At 40.9% G+C, this 19,898-nt stretch overlaps 3 protein-coding genes across 4 annotated transcripts; 1 reads left to right on the forward strand and 2 right to left on the reverse strand.

The window, feature by feature from the left end:
* Positions 1–211: 211 nt before the first annotated feature.
* LOC129178293 (zinc finger protein 37-like) lies at positions 212–3,397 on the reverse strand. The gene is made up of 2 exons (XM_054770365.1): positions 3,109–3,397; positions 212–1,026 (listed from the first exon to the last, which is right to left on the reverse strand). The coding sequence occupies exons 1-2, from the start codon at positions 3,302–3,304 to the stop codon at positions 212–214; spliced, it is 1,011 nt and encodes a 336-aa protein (XP_054626340.1). The 5' UTR covers positions 3,305–3,397.
* A 2,751-nt stretch (positions 3,398–6,148) lies between these two features.
* Positions 6,149–10,274, reverse strand: LOC129178285 (oocyte zinc finger protein XlCOF20-like). Its single transcript, XM_054770352.1, has 2 exons — positions 9,646–10,274; positions 6,149–8,580 (listed from the first exon to the last, which is right to left on the reverse strand). The coding sequence occupies exons 1-2, from the start codon at positions 9,764–9,766 to the stop codon at positions 7,637–7,639; spliced, it is 1,065 nt and encodes a 354-aa protein (XP_054626327.1). The 5' UTR covers positions 9,767–10,274; the 3' UTR covers positions 6,149–7,636.
* Positions 10,275–15,504: 5,230 nt separating this feature from the next.
* LOC129178234 (gastrula zinc finger protein XlCGF57.1-like) lies at positions 15,505–19,784 on the forward strand. 2 transcript variants are annotated; one of them, XM_054770253.1, is made up of 4 exons: positions 15,505–15,946; positions 16,354–16,603; positions 16,826–17,021; positions 18,231–19,784. In XM_054770253.1, the coding sequence occupies exons 2-4, from the start codon at positions 16,536–16,538 to the stop codon at positions 19,434–19,436; spliced, it is 1,470 nt and encodes a 489-aa protein (XP_054626228.1). In that variant the 5' UTR covers positions 15,505–15,946; positions 16,354–16,535; the 3' UTR covers positions 19,437–19,784. The 2 variants fall into 2 exon arrangements, with proteins under 2 accessions (XP_054626228.1, XP_054626230.1); XM_054770255.1 differs by lacking the exon at positions 16,354–16,603.
* The last annotated feature ends 114 nt before the right edge of the window (positions 19,785–19,898 follow it).

The following is a 19,898-nucleotide window of genomic DNA, read 5'->3' on the forward strand; positions in this document are numbered from 1 at the left end:
AGACATTAGGGACGTGTATGTTATTGAAATTGAAAGGTACACCTGACTAATTTAGACGTAGAAAGTTTCTTTTGAATCCAAACAATACAGAATCGAGCAAAGAAGTCAGACTTTGCTGGTCAAAGTCTTGACAGTTTATTGTCATTTCTTTTAGTCCTGCAGCTTCACTTACTGCTGCTGTTCTCACTTGTGAGATCACCTGAGAGAAATGTTAGTTGTGGGTTGCCATATGCCAAAACAACGCAGCACGGAGTCCAAAAGATGCATTGCAGACTGAGCAGGAATATGTTTTCTCCCCAGCGTGTGTTCTTGCGTGTGTTCTCAAATGTGACTTTTGAGAGAAGTTTTTACCACAAATTAAGCATTTAAAAGGTTTCTCTCCGGTGTGTGTTCTTGTGTGTGCTGTAAGAGACCCCTTCACAAGGAAAGCTTTACCACACACTGAGCATGTGAAAGGTTTCTCACCAGTGTGTCGCCTCATGTGTCGAATCAATACTGAATGGTCACTAAAATGGGTGTTGCACATTGAACAAGAATATGGTTTCTCTCCAGTGTGCGTTCTTGTGTGTGTTGTCAAATTTCCCTTGTGAGCAAATCTTTTACCACAAACTGAGCAGATGTATGGTTTCTCTCCTGTGTGACTTCTCATGTGTCTTTTCAGATTACTACTGTCATTAAACGATTTATCACACTGAGAGCATTTATGGCGTGTGTTGTCAGTGTGACATGTCATATCAGCTTTAGCATCTTCATCATCAGTGTCAGGAGAGTGTGACGTTGCATCGTCACGATCTTCTGAGAGTGGAGCTAAGAGGTTGTCTGCTTGTGATCCTCCACAGTGGTCTCCATCAGCTTCTGTTGTCATGTGTTGAGTTGAGCTTCCGCTTGGAGGCTCCACCTCTCTCTTCTCCTCACTTTCACATTTGTCTTCATCACCTTCACTCTTCACAGGGACACCAATCACTGGGAACTCCTCCAGTCCTTCTGTCTGCTCTCCCTCTTCTTCATCTTTAATGTGCTGGACATCTACAGTACATAAAAAGACAAATACACGCTTTGCTCAGTCAAGTCACATATGATTGTGTCTCAAGAATGTTATTTGGGGGCATAAATCCAAAGCAGGCACTTTGCAAATGCTGATCTACTCAATTATTTCACAACTGCTGATCACCAATACAGTCTTCTGCTTTCTTACACGTAACAGGACATACTAGATGCATCCCCGCTCATAGCATTGGCATCAAATCAATCATGGGATGTGGAGCATGTACGTGCAACAAGGTCCATGTGTGCCGCTGACAGCTGGACTGATCATCGGTTCATTGTCTCCAAGATAAAAACCTCAAGACTGACAAACGCCTCAATCAGTACTGAATTCAGAGACACTGAAAGAGCGTGCAGATCACATACGGATCACAGACAATGTACAATGGACTTCCCGCCACGAATCAATTGTTCCAAACCATCGGGGAACAGGGTACAGTCCCGCAAAACTTCAAAGACGCCTCCATTTTTACACCATTACAGAGGAAAGAATGCGAGAACCACAGAGACATCTCACTTCTCTGCATTGTTAGAAAAATTCTAGCCAGGATCCTCCGGAAAGGCCTCATTCAACACCGAGAGATTGGTCTACTACCAGAAAGCCAATGTGCCTTCTGAAAAGAGCATGACACTACTGACATGATTTTTGCTGCACATCAGTTGCAATAGAAATGCCAGGAACAAAACGTTGACCTTTACATCACTTTTGTTGACCTCACAAAAGCCTTTGATACCGTCAGTCGTAATTGACTCTGCAAAGTCATGAGCAAGCTTGGATGTCCGGCTAAATCAATCCAAGTGTTCCACCAGTTCCATGATGGGATGCAGGCTTGGGTCTAGGCCTGTCGCGATAATCAATCAATTGATTAATCAAACAATAAAAAAAAAAAAAAAGTTGATAATATTATAATATAATATACCACAGAGGTTGGATGACAAGAGGGTTCACTCTGCAGGTGTGTACATTGGTTCTATTGTGGAATGAACAGAGAGAGTGAATCCTCCTGTCAGCCATCAGGCCTCTTGTCCCAATATGTGGAGTTTGGGTACTCGTGAATGACAAGAGTGCGAGCTGCAAGTTAGCAAGCAAATGCTAATATGAATGAAGGCACAAAAGGGATGGTTTCTCAGCCGAATGCCACAGCCAGAGTGTGGACGTGCCTAAGCCCTTGATCTGGAGATCCTTCAACAAACTGGAATCCCAAGTGTCTTCACCATGCTTCATCATTCTCAACTTCAATGAGCAGGGCATGTCACAAGGATGTCAGACAAGCACAGAGGACCCCTGAAAAAGCCTCTCTGAAAGACTTTGGCTCCTGGGAGAGTGTCGCCCTGGATTCTCCAGCGAGGGGAAATCAGGTAAAGAGCTGCAGGGCACGAGGCACAGTGCATCAAAACTGCCAAGTTAATGCGTGTATCACGCAAGTCGCAAGCAACTGTCTAAACTGTCAAAGACTCTTCAGGACACGGATTGGCCTAATCAAAAATAGACATTTTTACAAGTGTCTGTCAGATTTTCACCATTCGCTGGTGGTCCTGGACCTACTGCATTGTCTATGTCTCAAATAGAATACTTCCATCAGTACGAGTTGAGTATACTGTGTGCTCTGTGTACTTCGTTCCTGGGAATGCAAATTTTGACAGTGTCGTGATTTCATACATATGTCACAGACTTTGTACACTTCCCAGAAATGGATATTTACCGGCTTCTTTTTCTTCTCTCCTTTTTAATGGCGAATTGCATCCACTCGAATTGGTCCCTCCCCTTCCGTTATGTAGCCAAGCGACGATTGAAAGTAGTCAATGCCCATTGCTGCGCACTTGCCAGCTACATCCGGGCACTCACAGATAGAATGAACACTGCATTTTGCTGTACTTCTCAGTGTGAACGCACTTAAACACTCAAAAGACAAAGTGCAAGTAGGAACTGCGCGATTTGAGATATCAGGTGGCCACCGGTATTCCTTTTCTGAGCAGCCAATTGGAATGGCACTCAACTATTATGTGACGTTATAACGCATTCTGTGGGCGCTACAACTTTGAAATTTGAATATGATAACAAACCTGCTTTGCGCCGTCTATCTTGATGCTCATTGAAAACAGCGTCCAGTAGTTGACGTTGTCGCTCGTTTTCCTCTTTTGTTCGCGAAAGTTCCCCCTCGTACTCTGCTATCGTTCTTTCCAACACTACAAATATTTCTTCAACGGCCGCAGTTAGTCGCTGATTCACCAGCGCTCTCAGCATTTGTACTTTACACATTTTTACAGGACACTTTACACTGCTTATCGTGTTGATTACTTGCGCGTCTCAAACTAAGCTAGCCCGAGTAGCTGCTTACGGTCCCTTTCCTTTCCTTTTGTACTACTTCCGGTAACCCGCAACCAGTACATCCTAGCGCATTACTGCCTCCCTTGGGTAGGAGGTGTCATTACACCCTTGATTTATGACGAGTTTGGTGCAACTGAGTTCATGTCAAAACAAATGAACAATGGACAACAGCAATTTAGTGTAAAGTAAATTCATTAGCTGAGCGGAAAAAGAAGCTAAACGCTAACAGACTGGCTTTAAAAGTGTCCAGTCTCTCTTCTTGGCAAATTTGTCAGTTTTTCACCACTCACACACACAACTCAACACTTTCTCGCCAGTGTGTGTTCTCAAGTGTTTATTCAAACATTGATTTTGTACAAAGCCTATAACACAGATTGAACTTTAGGGTTGGACATCTCACACATAAACAACCAGATACGTATAAATGTTTTTTCTAGGGCTGTCAAATGATGACAAATTTTAATCAAATTAATTACAGATTTAAAATTAATTAATGCTGATTCATCATCATTTGTAACTATGTGTGAAATATGCCCTTTTACCCTATTTTAGGATCAAAAAGATAAATGACACAATACAATTTTGTCTATTTTTATGTATTAACAGCGCCAAATGAATTGAAAATTTAAATCAAGCAAAAAAAACAGCACACTTTGAACATCGATTTACCTAACTCTAGTCTCTTCAATAGCAGCACAACATTTGAATCAACCTTTAACCATGTCATCAGGGGCGGATCTAGCTTTTTTGAAAAGGGGGGGTGTGGAAATGGAAATGGAGCAGCGGGTCTGGTGTCCCTCGCCAGAAAAAAATTTAAAATTAGACCTAATTTCCTGCAATCTGGTGATATCTGAGGCCAATTTTATGTCCTTAATTTCAAGAGTTTGTTGTTATTTTTATCCTTGGAATATATCGTTTAAGCCAAAACATTCTATTTATAAAATTACCGGTACTAGGATGGTACAGGATGGTTTATCATTTTATTAGCTTTTATTGTGGCAAAAAAATCGTGGGTGCCTCAAAACGTACACCCCGTGTACACCCCCCAGACCCCCCTCTAAATACACGCCTGGTTATGAGCCACACAGGGTTGCGTTCAAAGACACCACCTACATTTTTTAAGTTGAATTCACTGTTTTGAGTGCAGATGTATTTTCTGGGATTTCCGAGCATACTTAAATGCAGCAAATTGTAGTTCCACATGAAGAGTTACAGTATGTTAGTGAGTCATCAGAATACCCACTTACTGTTTATTTTGACCACAAATACATGCATAGTCAAGACGTTATTGTGATTTTTGGAGCGTCCGTGAATGCATGTCGCTGTGGTCTCGACACAATGAGGAAGCGCGTCTGAGGAGGACTAGAAACGTGTTTGAGTTGGAGATACACATATAGTGTTGGAATTACACGCTGATGATGTGTTCAGGTCAGAATAAAGTTGTAAAAGCGCGTTAGAGTGGGGACACTACACTATGCCTCTGTCTGTTGTCATAACTGAGAGGTGTGGCCTGACATGGTGCGCATGCGTTAATTACGATAAAAATGTTAGTGTAATTAATTAACCAAACTATTTAACGCTGTTAACGCTCTATTTTTGACAGCCCTAGTTTTTTTCACAGGAGAATAAAGATCTTTTGTCAAAACAGACTAGTGTGGAAATAAATTTAATAGCATTTATATTCAATTTCAATAGTTTAATCTGTACATACTGATTGAAAATACCACAGTAAGAAATTCATAGTGACGTTTATACAAGGTTCATATCATTCTAAAATTCATGGACAACTTCAGACATTTCATTCAAAAAGAACTCTGGTTAGCACCCTCATTGCAACCATGCAAACTTTTATGACCCTTGAAAAGCGTTAGGAGCCAGAAACAAAACGAGGAATCTGAATCGTTTGGATTCAAATGATGCCCAAACCTACGGAACATGACACAGGTTTCTCTCCAGTGTGTACCGTCATGTGTATTTTCATGTCTTGATTTCGTACAAAACCTTTGCCACACACTGAACAGGAAAAAAGTTTCTCTGCGGTGTGCATTTTTTTGTGTGTTCTCAAATGTGGCTTCTGAGAACATTTTTTACCACACACCGAGCACGTGAATGGTTTCTCTCCAGTGTGTGTTCTTGTGTGTGTTGTCAAATATGCCTTCCGAAAGAATGCTTTACCACACACTGAGCAGATGAATGCTTTTTCTGCTGTGTGATTTCTCATGTGTCTTTGCAGGCTACTACGGTGGTGAAAGGTTTTGTCACAGTGAGAGCATTTCCAGTATGTGTTGTCAGTGTGACATGTCATATCAGCTGTAAAGCCCTCATCATCAGTGTCAGGAGAGTGTGACGTTGTGTCGTCACTATCTGATAGTGGAGCTAAGAGGTTGTCTGCTTGTGATCCTCCGCAGTGGTCTCCATCAGCTTCTGTTGTCATGTGTTGAGTTGAGCTGCTGCTTGGAGGTTGCACCTTTTCCTCACTTTGACCTTTGTCTTCATCATCTTCACTCCTCACAGGGACCCCAATCATTGGAAACTGCTGCAGTCCTTTAAGAAGTTCTCCTTCCTGATGGATGCTGTGAGCTTTCTCATCCTCTTTAACGTGAGGGGGCTGTGGCTCCTTCTCTTCCTTCTTAATGTGGGGCGGATGTGGCTGCTCCTGTTTTTCTTTAACATGGGGGGGCTGCGGGTCCTCCTGTTCCTTTTTAATGTAGGTAAGACTCCTTCAGCTTTACAGCAATAAAAAGCAATACAATAAAAAGAAACTTTGTTCGAACTGGTCAATACTGAAGATAGAACCAGGTGATAAGGAATGCCAAACACCTGAACCTTGGAGTTTAACATAACTAAACCAGTGACGCCAAGCTTGAATAACATGGATTTCAGAGTACCCGAGGACACACTGCTTCCACACCAGCCCGGCGTTGAGACACCTCCAGAGACTGTTGTTGTATCAGGCCTAGGACCTCAACCACCCGAAGTAACCACCAGATGTCTACTGCTCGCAGGGATAACAAAGAATGAAACAAACCTGCTCTGTGTAGCACAACTTGATGCTTCCTGAAAACAGCGTCCAGTAGTTCACGTTGGCGCTCATTCTCCTCTTTAGTTCGAGAAAGTTTCTCCTCGTACTCTGCTATCGTTCTTTCAAACACTACAAATATTTCTTCAACAGCCGCAGTTAGTCGCTGGTTCACCAACGCTCTCAGCATTTGGACTTTACACATTTTCACACAATCACACTTGATCCCTGCTATGGGATGTGGTGTCGTTAATAATGTCCGCGTCTCTTTGTTAGTAGCTAACAAGCCCGAGTGTCATTAAACCCTTGACCTCTCGAGAGTGTGGTGAAAAGAATCAGTCAACACAAAACAACAATGGACAGTAGCCATTCAGCGTAAACTAAAAGCTGTGGTAGGCAGACAGAGGAGAGCGGAAAAAAGAGCGCAGAAACACACTAGCTGAGAGGAAAAAGATGCTCAACCCTAGCTAACTGGCTTGCTAACCAGGTTAGAGGCTAACAGAGCGGGTTTTCAGCCTCTCCTTGGCTCAAGTTTGCAATTTGGCAAACTAAATATGAACGACATACTATCAGAGGTTTTTTTCCTCCTATTTTTATTAGATTTCAATGGTAGGAGTATATTATTAACAAGATGGTGTTAAACACACAATGATGTCACACGCTATATGTGGTGACGTTGAACATATGGTATGTTTGCATGCCAACTACACACACTTGCGAGAACGCAGGTGTACACGATAAAATCAATATATAGATTTTTCCCACCATATTTCTGCATGCTAACTATTATATCTTATGATACAAATGTAAATGGTCAAGTCTAAAGTATTACAGACAGCCACACAATCCAGGCAACCATAACACCCTTGGATATTGAGAGGTATTTAGAGCAGAAAATCCCACGCGGACGAGGAAGAACCAGAACGTGGCAACGCACTGTTGCCATAAGAACCCACGCCAAATGGTGATCTCAAAACCAGTCTTTCTTGAGCTGAGGAGGGCAGGAATAGTATATGTATACTTGGAAACAAGAGGCGTCAGAACTTTCTGAGAGAAGCCATGAGGCGAAGGGATGACTCCCTGTCCGGGGCGGACAGGTCTCGACGGGTTATTTGAAGTACTGCATTTACTGCTGCTGTTCTCACCAGCACACTTGTGATTGTTAAGCTGGTACTTATAAGAGAATCTTTCACCACACACACTGCAACTCAACACTTTATCAGCAGTGTGTCTTTTCATGTGTGTTACAAACTTTCAGTCAGAACAGCTTTTGTTGCGGATTGAGCAGGAATAAAGTTTTCACTCAGTGTGTGTGTTCTCATGTGTCTTTTCAAACATTGATTGCGCACATAACTTACGCCGCAGATTGAACACATGAAAGGTTTTTCCCCAGTGTGGCTTCTCATGTGTCTTTTCAAACAATGATTTAGTACGTAACTGATACCACAGATTGAACAGGTAAAAGGTTTTTCCCCAGTGTGTGTTCTCATGTGTATTTTCAAACACAGACTTCGCACAAAACCTTTGCCACAAACTGAACAGGTAAAAGGTTTTTCTCCAGTGTGTCTTCGCATGTGTATTTTCAAACACTGATTTCGTGAAAAACCTTTACCACACACTGAACAGGTAAACGGTTTCTCTCCAGTGTGTATTCTTGTGTGTTCTGTCAATGATAGCTTCTGAGAGAATCTTTTCCCACAAAAGAAGCACATGTATGGTTTTTCTCCGGAATGATTTTTCTTGTGTCTATTGAGATTACTACGGTCGTTAAACGTTTTGTCACATAGAGAACATTTAAAGCGTTTTTTGTCAGTGTGACATGTCTTATCAGCTTTAGAGTATTCATCATCAGTGTCAGGTGAGTGTGACGTTGTGTCGTCACTATCGGATAGTGGAGCTAAGAGGTTGTCTGCTTGTGATCCTCCACAGTGGTCTCCATCAGCTTCTGTTGTCATGTGTTGAGTTGAGCTGCTGCTTGGAGGCTCCACCTCTCTCTTCTCCTCACTTTCACCTTTGTCTTCATCATCTTCACGCTTCACAGTGACACAAATCACTGGGAACCCCTCCAGTCCTTCAAGATGCTCTCCCTCTTGGCTGATGCTGTGTTCCTCCTCTTCCTTCTTAACGTGGGGGGGCTCCATTCTGGGGCTCCACTCCTGCTGCCCAGGGGAAGGATCTTCTCCTTTGACTGCAGGACACAAGAAGACAAACACATGCTTTGGAAAAGTCAAGCTCCATCTTGTCTTGTTTTTACTTGTGTTTTCCCCTAAATACGTGGACATGGCTCCACACAGTCACAAAATAACTTAAAATGGAAAGTATAAACATCCATCCATATATCTTCAATGTTGCTTATCCTCAGGGTCACGGGTATGCTGGAGACTATCCCAGCTGACCCAAGGCAAGAGGCGGGGTACACCCTGGACTGGTCACCAGCCAAGAAAAGTATAAACACAGTAAATGTTTGTGTTATTTCATGACATGTCAAGGATGAGAAGGTCCTTTGAATCACTCAAAATTTTGCGCAAAAGCCAGGGGCTGCCATTTTGATTCAAAATCGTTCCACGTTTGAACAAGAAAACGTAATAGCTGCCTCATCCGGTGGGGTTGATGTGGTGTCAGGGAGGCTGTGCTTCGCTAGCATCTATTCACCAAACCTAGACAATGATTAGTTCATCTCCAGATTTTTCACTTATTTTCCAAATGTCATCATTATTATCAATATTACAACTGAGGGATAGTTTAACTTTGTGCAAGATGATGATTTGGACAGATCCTGTACTAAAGCATACTCCTTTACTACCTTGGCTAAGTGCATTTGTAGAAAAAGATATTGTAGCTTCCTAAATGGACAGGGGGGCTTGCCCTTCCCAATTGTCTTGACTATTACTGAGCAGCCAACATTCAGAAACTTTTATCATGAAATGAGGAATTCGCTGAATTCTGTGACCACCCAGTGTGGGTCCAAATGGAAAGTTCTTCCACTCGGGTCTCATCAGGGGTGCCGTAAAGGGGGAAAAAGCTATGTCAATTCCAAGGGCCCCTGACTGACAGCTGCCTAGGTGGGGCACAATGTGTTTTTTTTTACCCCAATGGGGCCAGAATTCCTGGCAGCCGTTGGGTCTCATTGCGGTTTTCTTATGCATGCACTGCATTATAATGCATTATTGATGCTCAGTAAAGCATATAAACTCAAGTCAGAAAAGGGAATCGAATTTGCCATCATCGGTGAGAAGCAGAGAAGTGAACAAACCTGGTCTGTGCAACACAACTCGATGCTTCTTAACAGCGTCCAGTAGTCGAAGTCGTCGCTCGTTCCCCTCTTTTGTTCGAGAAAGTTCCTCCTCGTACCCTGCTGTCGTTCTTTCGCACATGCTCACGCAATCACAACACTTTACACTTGATCACAGATCAGCAATGTATTGATAACGTCGGCGTCTCTTTGTTAGCGGCTAGCTAGCTAAACTAACCTGAGAAGCTTCGAAATTTACTGAGACGAGTGTGTCAAAACAGTAACTCGCATTTCTTACGCATAACGCGTAGCGACAAGAGAACAAATGCACACCAGCAATCAGGTTGTATTGCTAACTTTTTAAAATCCTTTCGTCTTAAAATAGTAGTCTGAAATGGCGACGGACGCATGCGCAGTATATGTCGCTAACAGATAGCAGACTCTCACGCTGATGTAACCTAGCCTAAGAAGTTTCGAACTTCACTGAGACGAGTTTTTCCTGACATGAAAACATAATAACTTGGCTTCTATACTACAGACAAGGGTGAAATCGTAAAAACGAAGGAATTAACGCTACTATACTGCCTTCTTCTTCTTCTTTTAGTTTAATGGCGGGTTACAACCATGACTTTAAAAGGTGCATACCGCCACCTACTGTACCGGAGTATGAAACATGGGCCATATATGTTACTTTATACTAACTTAGATAATGAGGAAACTACTTATACTACTACTAATAATAATCTTAATAATAATACTATAATAAAATACTCTAATAATTATCTATATTCTATTATATAATCCCGTGCCCTTCAAATATTCTATCACTGCCCTCTGTATACCTCTAACGCCCTCCCCACCTGTTCCTAAAATACCCTCAATGCTCCATTCCCTTCCTATCTTCTTTACACGTTCTTCCCTATATCTCTTGCAGTGTAGTAATATGTGTTCTACGTTCTCTATACTTTTGCACTCCATACATACTTTTGATTTACATTTCCCTATCAAAAACATCTTGTCCTCTAACCCGGTGTGATTAAACCTCATCCTAGTTAACACAGTTTCCTCTTTTCTTTTTTTTTCTTCACCCCTTGTGCACTGATAGATCTTTGTACTTTATAGTACTTTCTCCCGCTACTACCCTCGTCCCACCTATTTTGCCATTTTGCAATTTTGCCATTTCTCTCATGAAGCGGCTGCCTCTTCCTCCCCGGAGAAGGCACAGCCCGCCAAATTAGAGCGCAGGACAGAGGACGCTCGCTCCTGTCCTGCAGAACGTCACAAATTTCCATCTTTGATTTTTTTTAAAACACGATTTTAAAAGCAAGAAATAAAAATTTTAGTGAACGAGCCCGAGGATATATGTACAGGATACGCGTGAAGCAGTCATGAATGGGTGTGTGCGTGAACAATTGAGTGCGGAGGAGGTGCGAAGATCGTCATAAACTAACAATACCATTGCTCCTTTCTTATTGAATGGGCTTCTAATCTCTAATTAGTTGGCAATTAAGTGATATTTTAGATGTTTTATTCAGGTGTTTTGGCTATTTTAGAATCTATTCATGGCATTGCAAAGTGGGAAGATTACCGTTTTGGCCGTCATTGAATCTTTTCAGGGCAGCATTGCAAAGTAAGAAGACGGCTTTTTTATGTCGAACTAGGACTCAGTAATTAAAGTCTACACACGACGGCTTCATTGCTTAAAAAACAAAACTTTTTCGTGCATGAAGCTTCTGCTTGAGTCGGCATTTTGGCTGCTATATGCGGTCAGATATTGACCAAGGGATACAAAATGGGTGGCCGCTGGCTGCGTTAGACAGGTGACCGCTATACACAGGGTCTATAACACGTACATTTTCTGCGGGGGATTTTTCAGTGGCCGCTATAGGCAGGTGGTCGTTATATACAAGTGGCCGCGAAGACAGGTTTGACTGTAACTGTAATATTTGATTTTAATATATTGACTTGCTTTATGTCCTTTTTCACTATCTTTCCATTTATTTTTTTAACTCTGTTATATGTATATCTACTTCAGGTTTAGGAAATAGCCAGATAGGAATATTACTTATGGGTATAGAATCATTAATATGTATATTTTTTATGTTATATTTATCTATTTTATCTTTAATTACCCACCCAAAGCTTTTACTTTTAGTTGTATTATACTCCCAACATTCCTCTATCACATTCTTGGCCAGATGTCCATGCCTACATCCTTTAAGTCTACTCCAGTATGTCAACATAAGTTGATCTCTTCTCAGGTCATACGCTACTTCTCCTAACTCCACCTGCATTGCTTTCATTGGTGTTGATGTGATTGCACCTGTACTTATCCTAAATGCTTTGTGAATATTTCTTTCTATTTTCATTAAATGTGTTTTAGCTGCAGCTCCAGATACAAAACTTCAATAATCTATATTTGCTCTCATCAAAGCTCTATATATATACATTAGTGACTGTTTATCTGCTCCCCACTCCTTACCTGTAACAGCTCTCATTAAGTTTATTATCCTCTTACATTTCTCTTCTACCTTTTCCACATGGGTCTTCCATGTGCCTTTCTCATCTAGCCACATACCAAGATATTTAAAATGATCTACTTTTATCATGTTTTGTCCATATAGCATCAGGTTCTGATTTTTTTTAATGCATTTTTTCCTGGTAATCGTCATGTAACATGTTTTATTGGGTGATAGCTTAAATCCCCAGTCATTTGACCATTGTTCTATCTTCTTTATTGCTTCCTTCATTTTACTTGTCACGTTTACAGAATCTCGTCCCCTTGCCCAAATCACTCCATCATCTGCATATAGGGCCGACCCAATCCTTCTATCCAAATTCATGAATATATCATTTATCATTACGTTAAACACAACTGGGCTAATTACACTCCCCTGTGGTATACCATTTGCTATACTATATTCATTCATTCATTCATGTCACGCTTCACAGGACAGGAGCGTGTACTTCCTGTCCTGTGCCATTATTCTGGCAAGCGGTGCTTCCGGGGTGGCGGAAGGAACTGCCGCTCCACGCCTGGTGGCCACACAGCTGTGGTCAATACTAATCAGTGACAGTTAAAAGACCCGCGGCGTCGTATGTGCGGCGCTGGTTCATTGTGGTTGTCACTGTCATTGAACCTCGTTGATTTTCCAGTGCTGTCACCTGTTTATATTTTGTATTATTTTTCCCACAGAGCTTTTCCTCTGTCACTTTTAGTTTTTTCTTGTCTTGTGCAATAAAATTACTTTTATTTTTGCACTTCGCCGCCTTCTCTCTGCACCTTGGGGGTCAATCTTCCGACAGCTTCAACCATAACGTGACAATTCATTCATTTTAATCAAGAAAACCTTCCCGCCACATGGAGTCATAATCCTTTTCAATATCAAAGAATACAATATTCATCAACTCTTTCATTTGAAAGGTTTTCTCTATTTCATTACTTACTCTAACTACAGCATCCATTGTTGATCGTCCTTTTCTAAACCCACACTAATAAGTTGTAAGTAACTCTCGACTTTCAAGGAAATAATTAAGTCTTCTAGCTAGAACTTTCTCCAACCATTTGCATAGATGTGATGTTAGAGCAAATGGTTCGATAGTTCACAGGGTGTTTTGGATCCTTACCGGGTTTATTAAATGGTAAAATTAATGCACTTTTCCATTGCTTTGGTATTTTCCCTTCTTCCTATATTGTGTTAAATAAATATAATATTTTTCCCAACATATTTTCCGGTAAGTTCTGGAACATAATATAACTCAACTGGTCTTCTCCTGTTGCAGTATCTTTACTTTTATTTAATACTATTAGCAATTCATTGATATTAATTTCAACATCCATCACACTCTCCTCACCATCCTGTTTTAGTAACACATCCCTATTCTTTTTTAGCATCCTCTCCTTCCCTCGTCTATGATTATGATCCAGATGGTGGATGCACCCCCATGCACCCCCGCAAACTTTTTCCCCAGAACATTTGTTTTTTCTTTATCAGTCACATACATTGTTCCATTATCTTCTAATGCAGGTATTTTAGCAAACACGTTTTTCCCACTCATCTTCTTCAACACTGACCATCCATCCATCCATTCATTTTCTATACCGCGTAATCCTCATTAGGGTCGCGGGGGCATGCTGGAGCCTATCCCAGCTGACTTCGGGCAACAGGCGGGGTACACCCTGGACTGGTCGCCAGCCAATCGCAGACCATAAATCTCCTATCCTGATTTCCCTTCCAATGGCAGAGCAATAATCCCTCCATGCGTTTTGTTTACTGTTTTTAATTACTCTTCGGGCTATATCTTTTTTCCTCTGGTAATTTATTACATTTTCTTGACTGAGGTTCTTCCTTAATCTTCTTAATGCACTATTTCTACTATACTGCCTGGTAACAGTTTCAGTGTTTACGACGTCCGGTAATACACAGCTAATACATTCCACTGCATTACTGCCCCCTCTGGTGTGGAGGTGTCATTTTCCCTTGACCTATAAAGTGTGCGGTGAAATAGTATGGAATCACAGGAGTGCCAAAATTAAAAGGGAATACGTGTGGAAATAAAAAGAGAATCAATAATACAAAAATATACAAATGTAGTCATATTCTTTTACCATTTTGTCATTTTTTCTTCTGTATTGTCTTTGTTTTTTTCCATTTTGGCGTTGCTTTTCCTGTTTTGTCTTTGTCTTTTCCATTTGTGTTTTGTCATTTAGTAATGGCAAATGCAATACCATGCAAATGCAAAAGAATGACCGCCCACAGCCTTGATGACTACTCCATACGTGATTACACGATTTCTGCTTGCAGGGGCTATGTAGTTATGGAAACTCGGGAGCCAGGAAAAAATGCCACGGACAGAAAGTAGACACAAATAGACGTTTATCAAAAGTAAATAAGATAATAAGATAAATAAGGCATTTACCTCCTCAAGATTGCGCCACACAGCTTCATCCATATCTGCATTCGTCAACGCAGATATAGCCTTTTTTATATAGACTTTTTTTTAATGAAAACTTTCCATGACATCTTCCACCAACCGAGCAATTGCTCATAAATCTCGTTGAACACCTCTTCTCAATTAGTCCACGTCCACCATATTTAAATTTCCCCCGTTTACTTTTGATAAACTACTTTATATCCGTGACATTATTTCCGGGCTCCCGTGTTTCCATAACTACATAGCCACTACAAGCAGAAATCGTGTAATCACGTATGGAGTAGTCATCATCCTGGCAGAATGCTGTGGGCGGGTCATTCTTTTGCATTTGCATGGTATTGCATTTGTCATTACTAAATGACAAAACACAAATGGAAAAGACAAAGAAAAAACAGGAAAAGCGACGCCAAAAAGGAAAAAACAAAGACAATACAGAAATCATTCTTTTGTCTTTGTCATTACTAATTGCAATGACAAAACGCAAGTGGAGTGGAAAAGACAAATACAAAACAGGAAAAACAACGGCAAATTGGAAAAAACAAAGACAATACAGAAAAAAACAATGACAAAATTGTAAAAGAATATGACTACATTTGTATATATATATATATATATATATATATATATATATATATATATATATATATATATATATATATATATATATATTTAATTTTGATTCTCTTTGTATTTCCACACGTATTCCCTTTTAATTTTGGCACTCCTGTGATTCCATAAAATAGAGGTGATGTCAATACAATTGAACAATTGACCTCACCAGGTACGAAAGAGAAATAAACTATTTAAAGATATTTTTATTTGACTTTATTCTGTTTTTTTCTCCCCCAAATTTCCAAACTTCTGCTTGTAAGCCATCGCGATCATTCACAGCCGGAGGGTGGCGGTATTGTACTTGTATAGTTTGCATACGCCGTTCAACGACAAAGAGGAGGAGGAAGAAGAAGTGACGCGACCACGTAACTAGTCTAGTTGTAGCGCGTCCTTAGCTAGAGCGTATTAGCTAATGTGTGTATAAAATCTCAGTTTTAGATTAATATTACCAATGTACCTGTACCATGTTCACATTACGATGTTGTTAGTTCGACGTAGACAGAAAAAGACAGTTTCGTTCTACCTCGTCCCTGCGTCACTTTGACGCTTCTCACGCTAGCTTAGCTTGTTAGCAGCTAACAAAGAAACGCGGAAGTTAGCAACAGATTGCTCAACAGAGATCAGGTGTGATCGTAAAGCGCTGAGATTGTGTGAAAACGTGCGAAAGAACAATAGAAGAGTACGAGGAAGCACTTTCGCCAATAAAAGAGGAGAACGAGCGACAACGTCAACTACTCGACTCTGTTTTCAAGAGGCATAACATTATACAAAGCAGGTTTGTTCACTTCTTACTCTCATGTTTTTCCATGAATGTCAATTTTAATGGGATATTCATAAAGATATTTTCACGTAGTCTTTCGTGTGCATTAAGTGTGTTCACACTAAGCAGTACCGCGCAATGCAGTGCACTGCTAGTACCCGGATGTTGCGCTCATCACGCCCCAAATTGTGAGTGCACAATGCTGCACACTTACCACCTGTAACGTTCGGTGAGGCTCATGGCGGGCGAGGCACTGACTACTTTGGAGTTTTTTTCAAGTAGACGACATAGAGTTCCCAACAATGATAATATGGCGCCCCCTTGTGGACAGAATTAACCAACCCCTGTTTACAGTCGAACATATGTCAACTGTAGAAACACTGTAACAATCATCCATTTTCTATACCACTTGTCATCACTAGGGTCGCGGGTATGCTGGAGCCACTGATCTGTACTAATAAGTCTGGATAGATCATTGGTCAATGACTTGTGAAGCCACGCGGCCGCCATATTACCACTCACAAGAAACACTTCTCAGACAAGCTTTTGCATTCGTGGTGAACTTCTTTTATTAATTCGGATTGGACACAAATTTTGCCTTAAGATGCCTGCATGTGCAGCTATTAACTGCACAAATCGCCAGTTCAAAGGCTGTGGACGAACATTTCACCTGTAAGTATGATTGAAATGTAGATTTATGATTGATCATTTAAGGGTTTTGCACTGTTGATCTCTCAGATATTTTCGATCGTGTAAAATTCCTCTGATTAAATGTATGTCCAGAATTGATACGTTTATATAGCTCTATAATAGCTAAGAGGAAATTTACGTACTTTTTTGTTATATCATGATATACTGTATGTATTTCTTTATTTTCACCTTTTTCCTGTGTAGGTTTCCATTTAGCCGTCGACAGTTGCTGGCATCATGGCTCGTAAACATGAGACGAGATAAGTGGACACCAACACGTAAATCAGTCCTTTGTAGTGACCACTTTGAAGCAGCATGTTTTGACAGAACTGGCCAAACAACACGTCTCAAAATGGATGCAGTTCCCACAGTTTTCCATTTTCCAAGGCATTTGCAGAAGGTATGCATTTTACAGTTTCATTTTCTTACTCCTAAGAATTACAAAGGAGACATTTTTCAACTTCAGTATTTTCTGTTGAGAGTTTTTAGTAATGCATTAAACTGAAATAATAAGATTTATAACACAGATGTGATGTTTTTAAGCTTAATTGTAATGCTTTTAATATTTTTTCCTTTTCCTATTGATATCTTCATTAGCACCATTTTGGGGCCATTGAATTTCAGTGCTGCCATTAATGTATGAAAGATATCAAAGTGGCAAAATTTCCACCATTTATTATTGTCTTACTCAAAGCATATGGTTTTGTTTCAGTGTTGTTTTTTTCTGTGTGCGTGTGGGTGTATGTGTTTATGGTTATTACACATTATGGTTATCACATATTATTGCTGTGGTTTTTGTTCAAAAATTATTTCTATATCAGAAAAGAGGTGATTTCTATTTCATAACACAAACAAAAAATGATTCATATTTTGTACAGATGAGAGCATAGTGAATTGTATGAAAGAAAGAAAAAAAAGTAAAGGATCATGACCATGGATTTTAGTGGAAAAAAGGGATGGGATATGCAGTTAAAATTTAAATCTCTTTCTAGAGGAGTAAAACTATGCATTGCTATAGGGGAGAGCTGAGCCAGGGTGCACAGTAGAATTTTGTCCCAAAGGCAATGAGAATTGGAAGGGGAAAAAGTACATTTAATATAGCCAAAAGATAGAGAATAACGTATCAAATCGTTTTTAAGGGACGAAGGTTGCGTTACTTGAAGGAATGGGAGAATCTCCCCGCTTTTTAATGTAAAATATAGATGTTCTGCCAGCCTCTTCATCTGCTTTGTACACTATGTACGCTGTGCCAATGTAGTCTGCTACGTACGAGATGTGAGTGGTAAGATGGCCTCTCTGTGGCTTCAGCGGCTTGCACGGGCGCGTGCGACGTATGGTCTATCCAGATTTATTAGTACAGATCAGTGGCTGGAGCCTGTCCCAGCTAGCTTAGGCCAACATGCTAACCACTAGGCCCACATGTCATAAATCATAAATATTATAATTATAATTCCTAAAAGCTTCATTTTAAATCTTACTGTTGCTAACATGTTTCCATATTTAAAAAAAGAATGCTTAGTCCTTGTCAATGTCTCCTTATACATGCCCTTTATCACCACATGTTTTGTTTAACACTCTTTAATTACTAACAGCACCTCTTCTCCCTCAGAGGCAGGAGTGGAGCTCCAGGATGGAGCAGGAGGAGCCACAGCCCCCCCACATTAAAGAGGAAGCGGAGGAGCCACAGGCCCTCCATGTTAAGAAGGAAGAGGAGCAGTCACAGCCCCCTCACATTAAAGACGAAGGGAAGGAGCCACAGCCCTCCCATGTGAAAAAGGAAGTGGAGGAGGCAAAGCCCCTTCACATTAAAGATGAAGAGGAGGATCACAGCATCAATCAGGAGGGAGAACATCCTGAAAGACTGGAGGAGGCAGATATCACCGAGTTCCCAGTGATTTGTGTCATTGTGAAGGGTGAAGATGTTGAAGACAAAGGTGAAAGTGAGGAGAAGACAGAGGTGGAGCCTCCAAGCAGCAGCTCAACTCAACACATGACGACAGGAACTGATGGAGACCACTGTGGAGGATCACAAGCAGACAACCTCCTCGCTCCACTTTCAGATAGTGACAACACAATGTCACACTCTCCTGACACTGATGATGAAGACTCTAAAGCTGATATGACATGTCACATTGACAACACACTCTTTAAATGCTCTCAGTGTGGCAAAACCTTTAACGACCGCAGTAATCGGAGAAGACACATGAGAAGTCACACAGGAGAGAAACCGTACATCTGCTCAGTTTGCGGCAAAGCATTCGCTCACAAGGGAAATTTGACAATACACACAAGAGCACACACTGGAGAGAAACCATATTCCTGTTCAGTGTGCAAAGCACATTTTAGTCACAACAAAGTGCTGACTCAACACATGAGAACGCACACGGGAGAGAAACCTTTTACGTGCTCAATTTGTGGTAAAAACTTCTCTCAAAAGTCACACTTGAGAACACACACCAGAACGCACACTGGGGAGAAACCTTTCACCTGCATTGTCTGCAACGCCAGCTTTGGGGCGCACTCAGTCATGACAAAACACATGCGAACGCACACTGGGGAGAAACCCTTTACCTGCTCTGTTTGCAATGCTAGTTTTGGGGTGCACTCAGTCATGGTGAGACACATGCGAACACACACTGGGGAGAAACCCTTTGCCTGCTCAGCTTGTGGCAAAAGATTCACTCAAAAGGGAAGCTTGATTATACACACGAGAACCCACACCGGAGAGAAACCCTTTCCCTGCTCGGTGTGCAACAAACATTTTCCGGTTCGTTCAGCGCTGGCTCGGCACATGAAAACGCACAACACGCAGTAACATTTACCACGCTCATTTTGTGGTTAATACTTGTTGTGTGACATTGCTGTCGTCATCGCCTGTGTGTCTGTGTAACAGTGTCGCTAACACAATTATGTTAATCTGCTATTTAAGGAAAATACATCATGTAACAACTGACTAGTAGTTTATAAAACAATATTAGAATAAAAAATGATTTCAAAGAATGTAATGAAAGTGCAAGGATTAATAAATGGAAATATCAAACTTTAATGTAAACCAAACTAACTTTCAGTGAGGATGATAGATTGCTACAAATCATATTATTCCCTTAGTTGTTGCAATATTTTATTCAATGTTAAATTGAGTCCAAATTAAAGTGTCGTTTGGAATCATTTATATTGGTCTTGGAGTTTCCTCAGATAAGATTGGCTTAAAGACGTCTTATGAAACATCTGCCCTCGTTATGTATTGCATTGGGGGGGGGGGGGGGGGGGGGGGGAT

The sequence above is a fragment of the Dunckerocampus dactyliophorus genome, chromosome 3, assembly GCF_027744805.1.
Source record: "Dunckerocampus dactyliophorus isolate RoL2022-P2 chromosome 3, RoL_Ddac_1.1, whole genome shotgun sequence".
NCBI lineage: Eukaryota > Metazoa > Chordata > Actinopteri > Syngnathiformes > Syngnathidae > Dunckerocampus > Dunckerocampus dactyliophorus.

Excerpts from the sequence above, each read along its gene's own strand:
- LOC129178234 (XM_054770253.1), top strand. The coding sequence starts at position 16,536 with ATGCCTGCATGTGCAGCTATTAACTGCACAAATCGCCAGTTCAAAGGC. Across the intron at positions 16,604-16,825 it reads TGTGGACGAACATTTCACCT|GTTTCCATTTAGCCGTCGAC; the intron begins GTAAGTATGATT and ends TTTCCTGTGTAG. Across the intron at positions 17,022-18,230 it reads TTCCAAGGCATTTGCAGAAG|AGGCAGGAGTGGAGCTCCAG; the intron begins GTATGCATTTTA and ends CTTCTCCCTCAG.
- LOC129178285 (XM_054770352.1), bottom strand. The coding sequence starts at position 9,766 with ATGTGCGAAAGAACGACAGCAGGGTACGAGGAGGAACTTTCTCGAACA. Across the intron at positions 8,581-9,645 it reads AGTTGTGTTGCACAGACCAG|TCAAAGGAGAAGATCCTTCC; the intron begins GTTTGTTCACTT and ends TGTGTCCTGCAG.
- LOC129178293 (XM_054770365.1), bottom strand. The coding sequence starts at position 3,304 with ATGTGTAAAGTACAAATGCTGAGAGCGCTGGTGAATCAGCGACTAACT. Across the intron at positions 1,027-3,108 it reads AGATAGACGGCGCAAAGCAG|ATGTCCAGCACATTAAAGAT; the intron begins GTTTGTTATCAT and ends TATGTACTGTAG.